This window comes from Zonotrichia leucophrys, chromosome Z, assembly GCF_028769735.1.
Source record: "Zonotrichia leucophrys gambelii isolate GWCS_2022_RI chromosome Z, RI_Zleu_2.0, whole genome shotgun sequence".
Classification (NCBI taxonomy): Eukaryota; Metazoa; Chordata; class Aves; order Passeriformes; family Passerellidae; genus Zonotrichia; species Zonotrichia leucophrys.
In genome coordinates this window covers 9,123,586-9,139,323 of record NC_088200.1, presented here as the reverse complement: position 1 = coordinate 9,139,323, position 15,738 = coordinate 9,123,586, and the positions used below count along the sequence as shown (strand labels likewise).

General features: G+C 40.9%; 1 protein-coding gene across 7 annotated transcripts in view; it reads right to left on the bottom strand.

Annotated features, from left to right (window-relative positions):
• The window catches only part of UNC13B (unc-13 homolog B), a 207,934-nt gene that overhangs the window by 43,119 nt on the left and 149,077 nt on the right, over nucleotides 1-15,738 (bottom strand). For all 7 annotated transcript variants that reach the window (XM_064735262.1, XM_064735264.1, XM_064735263.1 and 4 more), the window contains 7 exons: nucleotides 14,645-14,808; nucleotides 12,470-12,620; nucleotides 11,421-11,489; nucleotides 9,084-9,173; nucleotides 7,502-7,636; nucleotides 6,556-6,689; nucleotides 5,563-5,648 (listed from right to left, as the gene is read on the bottom strand). In XM_064735262.1, coding sequence (XP_064591332.1) covers nucleotides 5,563-5,648; nucleotides 6,556-6,689; nucleotides 7,502-7,636; nucleotides 9,084-9,173; nucleotides 11,421-11,489; nucleotides 12,470-12,620; nucleotides 14,645-14,808 — 829 coding nt within the window. The remainder of the gene's footprint in view (nucleotides 1-5,562; nucleotides 5,649-6,555; nucleotides 6,690-7,501; nucleotides 7,637-9,083; nucleotides 9,174-11,420; nucleotides 11,490-12,469; nucleotides 12,621-14,644; nucleotides 14,809-15,738) is intronic.

Here is a 15,738-nt window from a genome sequence, read left to right as displayed (position 1 = left end):
CCAGTATCTGAGACATAATCCTCAGGACTGATGGTTCAATGGACAAATTACATGTACTATGGTCCATTTCACTCCACAGGGAACTGTGTAAAGTCCATTCCTGTTTTACATTAATAACCTCATATCTTTCTTGAGCACTAAGAAAACAGGAGTATACTCAGCATCTGAACTGCTGACCCTCTGCTATACTTCGAGCAATGGTAGAAGAAAATGAGAACTCCCTCTGCAGAACTAAAACTGGAAACAAACAGAGCAATAACTGTGCCTGCTCTGCTCCCTGTGAGTGAGGAAACTGATGGACAATTATAACTTCATTAACTCGGATGTGTGCTGCTGCCAGCTGCTGCTCCCGCACGTGGAAAGTGCTGTTCCTGCTGAGGAAAGGTCTGACTTGGATGTAAAAAGGACTTAAATCAGATTTAGTTCCTCAAAATTAAACAATGCAATAAAAGCAAGCAATTCAAGCTTCTTCCTGTTTTCTAGGACATCTAAAACACTTCTAAGCTGCAGAAGAAGAAGATGCAAAGCAGTCACAGAAGCATAAACCGAAGTACAGCTACTAGGACTACCTGGCCATCTAGGCACTAAAGGAGACACTTGACACTAAGAGATAAATCACAGGAAACTAAAAGAAAGGAGAGGTCTTACCACCATAGAAGAGAACTTTACGTATTCGAAAGAAAGGAGGGGCTTGTGACAGAGAGAAGACAAAAATGAACAGCTCAAACGTTCTGGAGGACAAGGAAAGCCAACAAAGACCCAACCTCCCCCATCCCCAGCTTGCATCATCTCCCCTTCCCCTTTCAATGGGCCTCACATAGTTTTGATCAGTTGCTTCCTTTGTAAGTGGAAATGTTTAAGACCACCTGAAGGTGACATCAAAACACATCAGTCAGAGGCACACATTGAAAACCCATTTTAGAAAAAGTGAAGATCCTGGCAGCCATCAGTCTTAGAACATTTCTGTTCTGCTCTATAACCTGCTGGCTTTAAAAGAGCTTAGCAGCAGCAGCAGCAGAACAGGACACAGATACCGTGCAGCAACTGCTGTGTTTTATCCTGAAAAGACCACAGAGTTCTCTAACTCTCCCAACACTTCCTTAGCAGATTTCAGCGAGAAACAGTCTTCTTCAGAGAAAAGCTTTTGGAGTAACCAAGGCCATATTATTAAGGCATTAATAAGGAACTCATGCCTAGCAGCACACTTTCTAGTATTATGTCCAGTTCTCCTTTTCAGGCAGAGAACAGGACTTCTACCTACACACTCCTCAATCACAGATTTCTTTTTTTCTTGATTGTTAGCCTATTTTTTGGGTATTTTTTATGGGTTAACATCCAGCAAATAATGCCAAATTTCTGTACAGAAACTCTAATAGGTATCAGGGCTGTTGAAGTGTCAACACTTTAGATAGCTGGCATCTGTGTGTGCCTCTGATCCCTTTCTCCTTATTAGAAGTGAGAAAGTGGCAGAATGATTTATTTCAATCCTGCCTGCCAAGTCTACTCAGTCTCTTTTCCTATCAGAGATGTTTCCAATTTGCAGCTCTCCTAATACTGATGTGTCCAAACTAAGATGAAATGTTGCTGTCAAGAATGACGTTGATTTTCTATTACTATCTTTTAAGGTGTTCTAGCAAAGAAGAGCAGAAGCCTCTTTGCTTGGGGTGTGTGTGATTTCTGGGTGCCAAAGGTTTCAGGGAGGTCAACGAGAAAACTACTAACTGCAGATAGTGCGCTAACAGAGAGAATATCCAGCTGCTTGAGCACTGGTCCATGTCCCAGGGGTGGAGCCAACTGTACAGCTTGGAAAATCATCCTCTACCCTACAGTGACTCCAGGGTGACATAAGCCTGCCAAGCAAGTCTGGGACCTGTATCTAACCTGTTTTACTCTTGGGGAACAAGGCACACTTCTTAAAGACCCAGCAAACAGGGAAATGCTGTGCATGGTGCCTTGAGTAGTCACTGCTTTGGGGGAGAGAGAAAACAAATGGGGTAGATCCTGGAGATTCTGCTGTGCCTCAGACACTGAGGCTCCTTTGGACAGCCAAAGGCAAAATATCCAGCACTCAAGCACACTGCTGCCATGCCTACTGCTACCAGCTGCTGATTTATACAGAGAATAGGTGTTTCATTTTTGTGATTCAAAATTTTACATAATAGCAATCTGACGCTCCAGAAGGTGCCAAAAGGACACAGTGTCCAAAAGGACACTGCTGCAGCATCCACAGGCTGGCACGAACTCCGGGTCTGAATCCCTCCACATTCTAGGTATAAATTAGGATTTATACATTGTCCTGCACAGGCTGCATGGTGTATTATGGGGGTAAGCTCCAGCTACTGGAGAGCAGTGTGGGAGCATCAGGCTGGATGCAGGGAGGCAGGCAGGGAGGGAGGGAGACGTTTCATGCAGCCAGGTTTGAACTCCTTCTCCTCCAGAGTCTCCTTACAGCACATGCCCTCCATTTCTACAGCAGCAGTATGGTCTTTCAAGTCTTCTTTGCAAGTCTGTTTATTGCAGGCATAAAAACTACAGAACTCTAGAGCTAGTGTTACATACTACATCCAAAGTGCTAAAACTATGGGTAACAAATAAAAGTCTTTGTCTACTCACAGCTACAAGCTCCATCCAGGAGCATGAACTTACCACTTGGTGAGGTGAATGAGCTCATGTTATCCAGAACTTAGGAACAGAACATAAGGGAAAACACCATGAAGAAAATTAGGGGCAAGTACTATACTCTGTGCTCATGTGCACATATCTCCAAAAAATAGATTATTAGCTTTTATTGCAGAGCTCCTGATCTGAGAGCAGACAAGAAATGTACCCAGAGATTATGCCACAAATTGGGAAAAGGAATATGAAACTCTTAGTGCAGGTTAACTGGTAGAAAAACCAGCAGCTGAACCTGAGAAATGACAGAGCCAAGAGCTGAGGCTGGCAAATCTAATTATCATCCTACACATCATTTAATCAGTTTCCTTTAATCCCTTTTCCCCTAGTTTAAAAAAATGCAGCAAGCTAATGCAATCATCTGTATTTAAAATGTATGTAGTAAGGCCTGTAATTGAATTATTGTAGAGCTTGTTCTAAAGGTTATCTTCACAAGTTTCTGGAGAGCAGAGCAGTGTGAGGAATCACACTTGCCTCAAATAGAATTCTGCACCCTAAGCATTTCTTGAATATATATTTGGAAGAGACACATCCTAACACAGACTCTATCACTGTTCAACGCTCCTGCAGAACTTGAACAGTTAGACTACAAATAAATTACCAAGCAGTTTTTAGATTTTTGTTCAAAATGCAAAATCCCTGTCCACCAGCTGCACTTGTATCTACTTCTGCCACCAAGAAATATTCTGAAGAGGGATGCTCTTTTCAACAAGCATTTACTATGCACTGAGGAACTCATTGGTGATACCAATGCTTGTCTTAAGAAGCTCACAAGTGACCAGAAGAAGATCAGGAAAAGGTAAAATAAGCCCAGAGTCATCAGTGGGGACATGGTATGAGACATGAAAAGAGAAAACTTGGGAGACCAAGCTAATCTGGGCACTGGCAACCAAATAAAGAAAAAAAAAAATTAATGTCCCCTTTGACAGTCATACAGCTGCACTTTGGATCCAACAGGGAAAGGGATTCTTATGAAGGTGAACAACAAGATCTGGAGACATGCAATTGCAATTCTCACTGCTGCAGACAAAGGAGGAAGATAGGGCACTTTTAACATGTATGAGAGGAAATTGCATTATAAATTCCCGAAGAAGAGCACACAGGAGTAGAAAGAACCATAGAGTGGCTTGGGTTGGAAGGGACTGTAAAGATAATGTCATTCCAACCCCCTATCACAGGCAGGGACAATTTCCACTAGATCAGGTTGCTCCAAGCCCCATGCAACTTGGCCTTGAACCCAGCCAGGAATGGGGCAAAACCAGCTTCTCTGGGCAACCTGTGCCAGTGCTTCACCACCCTCGCAGGGAAGAACTTCTTCCTAATACCTAATTTCAATCTATTCTCCTTCAGTTTGAAGCCATTCCCCCTTGTCCTGTCACTATATACTCTTGAAAAAAGCCCCTCTCCGTTGTTCTTGTAGGCTCCCTTCAGGTACCCCAGGTTGGTCATCACCCCAAAGGCTGAACAATTGCAATTCTCTCAGTCTTTCTTCATAGGAAAGGTGCTCCATCCCTCCTAGATAAATAAGGACAAAATTGAAAGGGAAGCTCAAATGGTTTGCAGGAGCAAATGGTTTCTAGGGAAAGAGAACACGAAATGATCACCATTGCCTTATCTCTAACACATGAGCAAGCAGTGACAGTCACTATGGAAGAGACTCTTCAACATAGTTAGTAGGTCACAGTCCTTCTTCCCAGTCTCTGTTCTTACGTGAGCTTCACCTCACAAGACAAAGGCACTGTGGGGTACAAGCATATATAAAATGTTCCTAACACAGAATTGAGAAGATTTCATCCAGCCCTGCAGCATGTCAGATTCAAGCCTTTACCTGGCAAAGAGTGTCCCCCTACAGCACAGTCTCCACATCTGCTGCAGTGACAGAGATTAATAAAATAAATGGAGTCAATCTTTTCACCTACAGAGCAACTCCACAGACTTGTTTCCAAAGAACAAAATGCAGGCAGCTGTCTTACTGGCAGGATTTTTTCCCAAGCAATCTGAAGAGTCTAACTGGCTGTCACTCCTGTAAGTGAGTTCAGGTCACAGTGGGGACAAGTGGATTGAGCAAAATTTTGTAAGTGGTCAAAAGTAGTAGCTTGACTTCGGTTTGGAATATAAATACAGCTATCACACTGCAGACAGCACTGGCACTTCTGTTTTATCACAGTCTCACCTTACGAATGATCATAAAGCCCAACCCTGCAGGGACAGTGGGAGCTGGATGCCCTCTGAAACTTGTGAAAAGTTGGTGAAATTGTGAAAATCAACATATAGAACTAAAATAAAGTTCAGAAACCAACCATCAGAAGAGTACTGCAAGAAGAAGAATTCCTTTGTGGACATTTGCTGGGTTTTGCATGCCTAACTCATTTTCAGAAACAGTAACATTTTCTCCTTACTTGAAGATGGAATTATTGCAAAGACTAATTGGAAATGAAGATGTCTGCAGCAGGAATTATTATAACAGCATCTTTCTGCCAATGGCTTAGACAACCTGTGCTGTATTATCCAGGGAACTAGAGCCACGGCACAACTCAGAGTGCACCAATTTCTCCAACCCTTTCTACCACAGCACAATGGAAGATGAAGCTGCTGCTGGCTGCTGATCCAAGCCATCATAACTTCTAGGCCAAAGGGAACTTCTGATTTCAAACCAGCTGGAATGTCATTGAACAGCTTGCAACACAGCCTGACATGGAGGTCTACAGCTTATGCAGATCTCAGCCTCAGTTCTGACCATAAACCAGCTGTGCACCAACAAACAAACCACTAAAAATCCCCACTCCCATCAGCAATGCTACTCACAAGCTTAAACCTCATTTTCACCAAATGGAGGGAGAACAAGAGACCAGCAACAAGTCAGCTAACAGCAGTGAGACATTCTCTTACCTTCCATGGCATATTTCATATCCTGGGCAAAAAGACTCCACATCACCTCTGCGCTGATCTTCCCAACTGCAAGCTCCTGAGGAAACCTGAGGGGACATTTGGAAAAGGCTTTGGCATATGTCAAAGCAAAGGGCTCTTCCTTATTTAGCCCTGAGCTATGCGACAAGCTAAAAAGCTCAACTTTACAGATGCTTCCTTCACCGTAATGGACCAGGTGAAAATCACAGATCATGGACTAGACTCTGTGGTACAGATTAAGTAAACTAAAAAATTTATTTAACTCAGAAAGACAAGTCGTGCATATCTTTCCTAGAAGAGGTGCACACAGTTATTCTGGGAATGTGATCTCTATGCCCTTGCACCTTTTTCCCCTTCCTTGTCCATTTTTTTTTCTTTCTCCTTTTTGAAGGTTACTAGGCTGAGAGGTGACTGCTAATCATGTCAGATCAATGATGATTAGGGCACAATCCAGGTCTCTGTGTGTAATACCCTGTAGGATGTCTCTCTCTCTGCCCTGTGGGACTGTAGGAGAGGTATCCACCAGCTGAACAGACCCATTTCAGGGTCCTTTCCAGTGCTATACAAACTCCACCCAGTGCAATCTCCCAGTGCTGCACTGAACACCACGTTCCTAAGCCACAGTGTAAGGCACCACAGCACTACTGTGTGCATTAATGTGCACCCCAGAACTGCTCAACATCAGAAAAAACCAAAAGAGCTCTCACCCCATTTTCAGGTGCCTCCCTGAGTTCAGGATTGTAATAATCAGGGTGTTTGTGCTCGAACGCCATCGTAACTGAACCTTTTGAAACTCTTCCATCCCAATCAAAAAGTTATTTATACAGACAGAGACAGATAAGACAGAAAGACAGACAGACAAGATAAGTACTTCTATAAATGCACAAGTGACAGAAGAGATAGAAAGCAGTTTAACAAATAAAGCAGAGCAGACACAGACTAGCATTAACCAAACATGACATGGAGGATTCTTACTGATTCAGGACTGGCGTATAAGAATTCTTGTCCTCTTCTATGATGGAAACTATCAAAGTGATGAGCTTGGGCCAGAAATCAAGGTTTCTGATGCTGGGGCCCTGTTCCTCGGCAGGAAGGTCCTGAGTTTTGTTCTGAGAAGGAAGACAATGGAAAACCAGCATAAAATGTAAGTGCAAAGAAAAAGCAATGGTAATCTGGTAAATGCAGATCACTATGCAAACTCCAAGCACACCTGTGGACCCTCTCATCCAAAGAGCTTAAAATTATTAATGATTGCTGGCACCTTGTCTGATCTAATGCAAAACACAATAACAAGCCAAACCACGTTGCTGACTGGTGGCCTCAAACCCACCTAATCCCTGTTTTGTCATCTACCACACCAGGAGCAGGCCAGGCTCCAGGAAACCTGCTGAGACATCATTTGCCCTAAGCCTATTCCAAATACTTGGTCTTTAGGCACCTGGTTGGTGACTGCATCCCTGTTGACATGTTGTGTGTGCATTATTACAGAGAGGCCAGTGGAGCTCTCACACACTTGAGAAGAGTTTGTGTCCAGAGGCACCTCCTAAACCCAGTGCAGGATACTGGGTGCCTGAAAACAAGGCAAAATCTCATTGCTTGAGGTTTACATATGCTAATGACAGCTTCCTTGATCAGCCTACATTTGTGTAATTGGCTTTTGCTCACTCAAAGCTACATCAAACCTTCCCTTCACAAATAACTGCTGAGGCTGGCAAAACACATCATAATTAGTTAGTGTAAAACAATTATCATCCTCCCCTTACTAATTAGTGCTCATTAATTGATTACAGATTTTCTGCATTCAGAAGATAACAAGTCACACAACTTTGTTTGGGCTGGCTTTTTGTATCAATTATTATTCTTGTTATTATCTTAAGAAAATAAGAAAAATTCAATTTCTGCCTGCTTATCAGCTACTCACAGGATCTGTCTGGTACTCCCGACTGTACAGCTCATGACAGTTGTTGAAAATGTACTCGTAGGTGGAATTGAGGCAAGCTTTCACACAGTCCTTCACCACCTGGCTAGCTCGGGGTGGACTCTGAAGCTCTTGGACCTGGCAAGGGGAAAACAAAGAGAGTCAAACAAAGCACGGTTCACAAATCAAACAGGGAAACGACACATCAGTGTTTTGGAAACCACTCAAGGCTTGGTGGATCTGCTTTAAGCAACTTGTGACCTGAAACCACAAATGGGTCACTCTCCACAGGCATAAAGAAGCAGTGACAACACTTATCTCCCCACCGACCATTTGAAGCATAAAAGAGATTTTGATGTGCCAAGGAAGATTCCCCAGAACAGACAGATCATGTGGCTCGATATGTGTATAATTTGAGCCAAACACACAATTTCTGCTGAATTTATAGGACTTTGTTACAAAGCCTGCAGGCAATCTTCCACAGCATTGGAAGAATGTGCAACAGACCAGCAGAGCAGTTTACATCTGATCTGCAAAGTCTTGCCAAAGACCATTTGTCTGCCTTTAAATACAAAAAACTTTCATTAAGGACATCTTTCATCACAAGCTTTATTGAATTTTAAAGCAACCAGAATCATTAGGGACAGGCCAACTGATACGCCTTCTCCTCTTGCAACAGCAGCTGTTTTCATAATTTCATTGTTACACTATTTTAGGAAAATGCTGCAGAGGTACTATAAACTAAACTGACAGGCAATTGTCACCCTGCAAATACAACTATAACGTGATAATTTTGATATTTTCAGTACCTCTAAACTTTTCAGAGTATCTCTATAAATCAAGCTTCCAACACAGACAGACGGTCTGAATGAATACTCTTAAAATAAAGATCTAAATCATCATTTACACTAGGGCTTATGTGTAAAAAATTTAAGCACTTCTTGAAGTAGCTCAAATTAAACACTTGCTTTGTTTTTGATAAGATAAACATTTTTAAGTGGCACGTACTAACCAACAATATTAGGTTGTAATCTTTTAAAAAAGTTTAGAAGCTAAAAATCAGGAATATAAAATAATCTCATTACATATTGCTAGGACAATAAACTTCATTCTGAAACCAGCACATTAGCATTCATAACAACCCTCCTGGATCTCTACTGAGAGATATTATCCCATTTTAGTATCTCATCCTCCACAAGAGAACTCTAAAATATTTACTAGATAGTGAAAATCTTTCCTAATGTTATTAAAAAAGCAAATTATCTTCTTAAAACTAGACAATTCCCTTTATTCTTCCTCCTCTCCAATTTTTTTTCTGTTTTTTTGCAAGGGAGGGTGGGAGAGTGTTGTGCCATTTTTATGACTGAAGAATAATAGGGGAAAAGCAATTTACATCTTCATAATGCAAAATACAGAAAACTAAAGACAAAATGTGGATGTTTATACATGGTCAGCAGATTATTTCCATTTTCCTTAAGCGTCTAAAGGAAAACAACATGAAACAATGGTTTGAAAATGGCAAATCAACTCCTGGGGGGAAAAAAAACTGCAGAGATGCCATTCCCATCCCCACCCACATCCCTACCTTCATCCTGAAAAAGGTAATGCTGGTCAGCAAATCCACTGTAGACTTCAGGTCCTGCAGCCGCTCACGGCTGCTGGCTGGGAAGTTATTCTGTTGACAGAAAAGGGAAATCCTGTTTGAAAGCACAGTCAGATCCATGCAAGGCTTCAAGCATGTGCTAAATAAGGAAACTGTCTTGGAAACATTTCCTGCTCAAGAAGCCTGTACCAGTCAAAACAATGCTCAATAAATAAGGCCTTTTTGCTGCAGAAGCTTATCTGTTTGCTTAATTAAATAGCTTCTCGTACAAATGTAAAGTCTGTGGATGCCAGGAGACTGACAGGCCTTGGTGGCAAGGATGGTCTCCTTGGCTGCAGAAGGAGCAGGCTGGGAACGGCCTCACCACCGGCAGCCCTGGCCTTTTGCCTGGGGCTATGTGAGACCTTTCCTTCCTGCACTCAATGCTCCGTTTTTTGGCTTCTCTTCTAAGATGCCAAGGGGTGTGGTGTATTCAACAGCTCTCCAGAGAAGTAAACAAGACCAAGAAGGAAAAATTAGCACAGTTCCCATAAGACAGTACTGGAACTAGCTAGAACCCTGTGAGATGCCATATGTAAATACATATGCTGAATGCAGCTAGCTTTGCTTTTTGCACAAAACTCTTCCCTTTCCAACCTCAGGCACTGTGCCCTTTCCAGCATTCCCACTGTCTCCTGTGGGCATGTGTCCTTTAACAGCATTCATGTTCCTCAGCATGTTCTTACATTTGAGCTGATGGGATTTGTTTTGCTGCAAGTAAAACAGCAGGAGCAACCTTCTCTTCTCATAATCTTGTCATATCTGCACGTTCAAAAATTATTAGATATGAAGGTGAAAAGAGCAGAAGGGAACAGTTTTCACTTTTTACTGAGGACTTGCAGAAAAAATATGCTGTCTCTTGACAGTAATAATTGAGTATGACTGAAGTTCAGCTAACCACTGAAGGCAATGTGATGCTTTTTGCAGTCATTTGTAGATGGTCCTTCTCAGACAACTCTCCTTTTAAAAGTTAAGCTGTCCACACATGGGTTCTCTGAAACTCAAGTTATTCACCAAAATCAAAGACTTCCATGGTTAAAGATCTAAATATAAACTATTTGAAGAATATAAATTGCCATCTCCTGTTTGGAAAGCTGCAAACTAACACTTTTTCTTTCAAAACTTAACCTGCCCTTCAGGGTTTTAAAATAATTACTAAGTGCTCCCATAATACTTCAGTCATTTCTCCAAATATAACGTCAATTAGATTACCCCTATATTATTTAAACTATACAGATCTTTCCTGGTCCTTTATGTAAGATCTTGTTAGTGTACATTTCAGTTGCATTAGCCACGAAAAAGCAGCTTTTACTGAACACCAAGCAAACAAAAAAGGCAGCACTGTTACAGATTCCTATTGTCATGGGTTGATAATTTTCCCTCTGCTATTCCGTGGATCAGTTGCCTCTATTTAGACCTTTTCTTTCTAGTAATGTAGCTTGAGAATAGCTCTTCACACAATATTCCTTTTATCTTCTTTTGCACCTTTCCCCTTTTCCATTTTTTTTGTCTTCCTAATGCACTTCTCTTTATCATCTCATGTTTTTCTCCTCTATATATTTTTCAGTGTTTCAGATAAATGCTAAAATCAGAAGTGGATAACTAAATAAAATCTAAGCTCACATTTTGCCACAATTTTCAAACTTTTCAATGAATTAGTCACTGACTGAAATAATACAGCAAGGTATTTAAGGGAAAAAAAACAGCCAAGTCACATGATAAGATAATATTGACTCAGGAGTAGCAAGGAAAGAAAGTGGAGGGTTTATGAAGCTTGTTGGACTAATGCTAACATCTGAAACTCATCTCTTCACAATCTGCTGAAGTGGGGTGGGATCTCAAACCTGACCTTACATCGTGATACGAGTTTGCCAAACCTTAACTGACAACACGATGCTCTAAAATATTTCTTTCATAGTAGGGGAGAACAAGTCTATTTTCTCTTTTTACATGATACCTGAAGTAGCTGATAAGAGTAATTCAAATTATTTTATCCAATCCAACTTGGATTGGAAACTTCTGGGGTAGTATCAGAGATAAGCACAGTTCACAATGTTCAAATTATTTCAAAAGCCTTGATCAAATTACAGTGGAAATAAAAAACAAGGTCTAAGTTCGATCCATGAGCAAAACAAAATGGTACATTTGAGCAACAACCTTTAATGACAATTCCTTAAGACACAAACTACACAAGAAGTAGAAATGTAAGAGAACTCCAAATGGTGTGTTTCCATTCTGCCCACCACAATATCTGAAAGGATTCTGTTTATTCCCACTCACCCTGTACATTGAGAGATCAATCCGAAGTGAATTATGAAGCTGATCCAGAAGTTTCACAAATCGTTCTTTCTGTTGAGCAGAAAGCACCAATAAACATTCACATATCACCACTGTCCAGTCCATGTTCAGCAAAGTATCAGGTAACCAGTGTCAGATCTCATGAGAGCCGGAGAAAGCAGTATGGATACAGGGCATTGTGCAAACAGTATTTTCTTTCAATTCTTGGATTTACTTTAAAACTGTAATTATCTCTGTAGTCTGTGAATCACAATTGTCAGAAAAACGCTCCATTGTCACTCTGAACTAGTGGCAGAACAGAAATCATTCTGACTTTCCATCTGGAATTTACACCAAACTTGTATTTGAGAGAAAATACTTATTCAGAGATTAATAAATTACAGGCAGAAAAGGGTCTAATTCAGAGCAATGATACAGCTCTGTGATCTTATCTAGATAAGTGACAAGTACTACAGGCTTCTTGTGACATAACTTCTTGAGGTCAGGTCTCTCCACTGAATTCTCATTTGGCATTGTGAACACCTCCTCAATTTATTAATAACTTCTCGGTCTGATGGGAAGCATGAGCTTTTCCAAATACTTTTCCAGCATACTCAAGTCCACCACAAATTATATACAAAACATTTTAATCATTAAGGGGATAGACTTCTTTTGTGGTGGTGCTTTTTTTCTCCTAAAGCAGTTTCTGTTTTTAAAAACAAAGTTCTGAAATTACGAGATCACACGGTATATTTTACCAACAGCACTAACATGCAGAGTTATTATTGTTTGCTCATTCCATACCATCTGTGCTCCACTGTAATGTGAACACAAAGAATCAACATCACAACGCATTACTCTGATTGATATCTGAAATGTGTGATGATGAAGACAATAAACCCATGCTCTTTGTCTGGTATAAGAGTTCCACTGCTTCGAATTCCTCACAAATTTAATGTTCTTTAAACAGAACAAATTATTTACTCAAGGGTGGAAGCACTGTAGCAAATTAAAGAAGTCCAATCACAACATCACCAAACCCACAAACCTACCCCAAAATTGGAGGCTGCAAAGCGGTCCGAAGCAGACACATTTGTGGAGGCAGTGGTGTGTGCATAATAAGCATTGATATTGGCAAGTAAGGTGCTCATCACAGCTGGCACGCCTGGGCACATGTATTTAGAGGAGAGACATGCAAAATGCCTGCAAAAGGACAGTGATGTAAGTAATTCTGGTCTCTTTTGTGCAGCAGGACTTGACTTTACCCCTTTAACAGACCCCTTGTGCTGGTGGGCACCATGAACAGATGGAAGTTACGATTCATTACTTTACAGAACTCCAGCATCTCAGAGCTTTTATTCAGAAAGGTGCCATCTAGACAACAGCTCAAAACAAAGAGAAATCCCTTCACTGCAGCCATTTCCAGATCATAAAACAGCTTCTCAGCCATTTGCTGCCGACAGTACGTGACTTAGTGATGCCCTGGGTCCTGATGCCAGCTCCTAGAGCCAAGCCTGACACAAGGAAATTGACACGATTTGCTGCTGTTTGAGGCAGACACAGGTTCTGAGGTGTCATGAGGTGGCAGCAGCTGGAAAGCATTAATGGCCACTGAGAGTACATGCTAGTATTTCTGTGCTGCACTGATATGTGTGATTCCTTATGGCTAACCCATTCAGCCTGCAAGAAGTGTGCATGCTCATTTGCATTTTCCCATTCTCTCATTAAAATCAGGGAACCCTCCTCCAGGGAATCTCGGAATTATGCTAGGAGCATCCAGGCTTGTGAAATTATTGAAAAAGTTTTTTAAAATCTCTTAGTCCTAAAAAAAAAAAAAATTTTAAAAAAATGGAGCTTAAGAGGTCTTATATCATGGGAAATGGCAAGTTCATTTCAATAGGCAGAAGAGATGGGGCATTTTTATGCAGAAATACTCACTGAGAAATTTAATCTAATCTGGGAACCACTTTACAAAGGTAACTTTCTCCCTGAGGGACTCATAGAATCACAGAACAGTTTGGGTTGGAGGCGACCTTTAAAGGTAATCTAGTCCAACCTCTGCAGTGATCAGGGACCCACCGCTCCAACTACACCAGGCTGCCCAAAATTCCATTCAAGATGACCTTGAACCTAAGCTTCCAGGTTAGGCAGGACATCTACCACTTCTCTGGGCAGCCTAGCCTATCCATGCACTGTTTCACCACCTTCACTGTAAAAGATTTTGTCCTTTTATCTATCCCAAATCTAACCTCTTCAAGTTTAAAACCATGCTTGTTACATAACACTTACATAACAATTGGTCATTTAGGCAATTGGTAAATATAAGCACATGAAATGGATTCATTTAGCTTTAAGAAGAGAAGCTGTGAAGAATGGGGGTCTAATCAGAGAGGCTTCCACCTTCATCCTTGGAATTTTTTCACATCCCTGAGCAGCCTATTCCAACTTTCAAGATAGCCCTGTTATAAGCAGTGACTAGACCTCCAGAGAAACCTGCCAATTCTTTTCCATTTTGGCTTAAACCAATAGGCAGAAAAGCTGCTTGTAAGGTGACATAAATGTAGCTCATAACTCATCTAAGGACCCATAACCCAAAACTTTTAGCTTCTAATGTGAAAAAGTTCACTTTTGTGTGCTACATTTTATATTATGTTTGAAATAAGAAATGAGCTAAGTATAGCAATACTAGTCTTTAAGAGGAAGAATGACTAATCCCAAATCCAAGTAAAAGTACAGTGACAAGGAAAAGGGTCTTTGAAGATACAGAACTGCATTAACCTAGCTCCAAAGAGGACAAATCAGTGGCACCATTACTGAAACTTTCTGAAAGTGCTTTCAGCAGCACCTGGGAAATCAGTGTCTTCAAAGAACTGTAACATTTGCCACAACAGGCATACAGGACAAATGATTCCACAAAACCTCATCCCTTCTCATATCGTCACAAACCTTCAGTGGGAACCTTGAGCAACACCTTTTTAACAGAAGAGCTCTCAGAGAGACTGGGGAGTCTCAAAACAGAAACGGCAGACAAATAATTGTTAGACTTTGAGGACACTAGTGATTAAAAGACAGGAAGTCTCTCTTCCCATTCACAGTAAGACCCGTAAGGAGCAGCTGCCACTGCCAAGCTTTCCATTATAGATACACTTCATCTGCTAAACAGTGAGAGTAACATCCATCAGTTACACCAATTATCTGCACTAAGGAACACAGGAAATGCATCTTACGTCATGGCCTGGTATATTGACTCAATGCCATAACGCATTGCAAATTCATCCACGATCTCTTGGGCTGTCTCATCGAAATACACCTTCCATGCATCATCTCCTTTGGCATCAGGGATCTTCACCACCCCATTCCCTTGCACGTCTGTGAGATGGTGAAAGAGATTCTGAAAAACAAAACAAGGACAAGTCTATATGTGAGGCTGCTGAAGCCGCTAACATTCATGAAGAGCATGAAACTGCTGATGTGGTGGCACTATCACAAATTTCTTTGCTCTCTTCCTCTTTTTTCCCCCTGCCCACTCTGTATTTTCTGCTTTTACCTTCTTTTCTTCTTGAAGGAATCTCATAGCTGAATTTTTCACATGCATACCTACAACTTTACCCAGCAGACAATGTGAATGATTCAGAAGAGTGCTTCAGTGCACTGAAACCATACACTAATTAGTTTTCCTGAAACCTACGCATTTCTGTCCTCATCATGAAAATGCCTTAATATGGACAAGCTATTTAAACTAGCTGACGTTACAGCTCTGTATCAGCATTGTAATTATTATCATACAGAACAGTCCAAACAGATTTCTCTCCCTGAAAAGGATACCCTTAAGATTGCCCCTAACAACTAGAGACTTGCATTATATTATTCAACATAACCTTTCACTTTATCTAACACTGCAAAAGTTTTCAGCTATCATTGCTATGCAGAAATTGCACATTCAGCTCAGTGGGCTTCTCAGTAATCCTCAAATTCATGTCACTTACAGATTCATCAGCCTTTCAGAGAGTGGCTCCCTACAGTAAGCGATGCAGAAGTCTAATGATCTCATTAGTAGCTAGAGGACTCTGCTTTACAGTACTATTTTTCCTGATAATATTATTCTTGCTGCAAATCATCTTCATTTTAGAATACGCAAAAGAAAAATGTGATAGTTAAAAAGATACCTATTTGCAAAAAAAAAAAAAGAGCAGCAAATGAACATGCATGTTCAAAGACAAAATGGAAACAGCTTACCAAATAGTAGCCATCAATGAAATGAAAAACATAAATATGTATTGAAGGATACAACACAGCCTACTAAAAGAAGCCTACTTTCTGA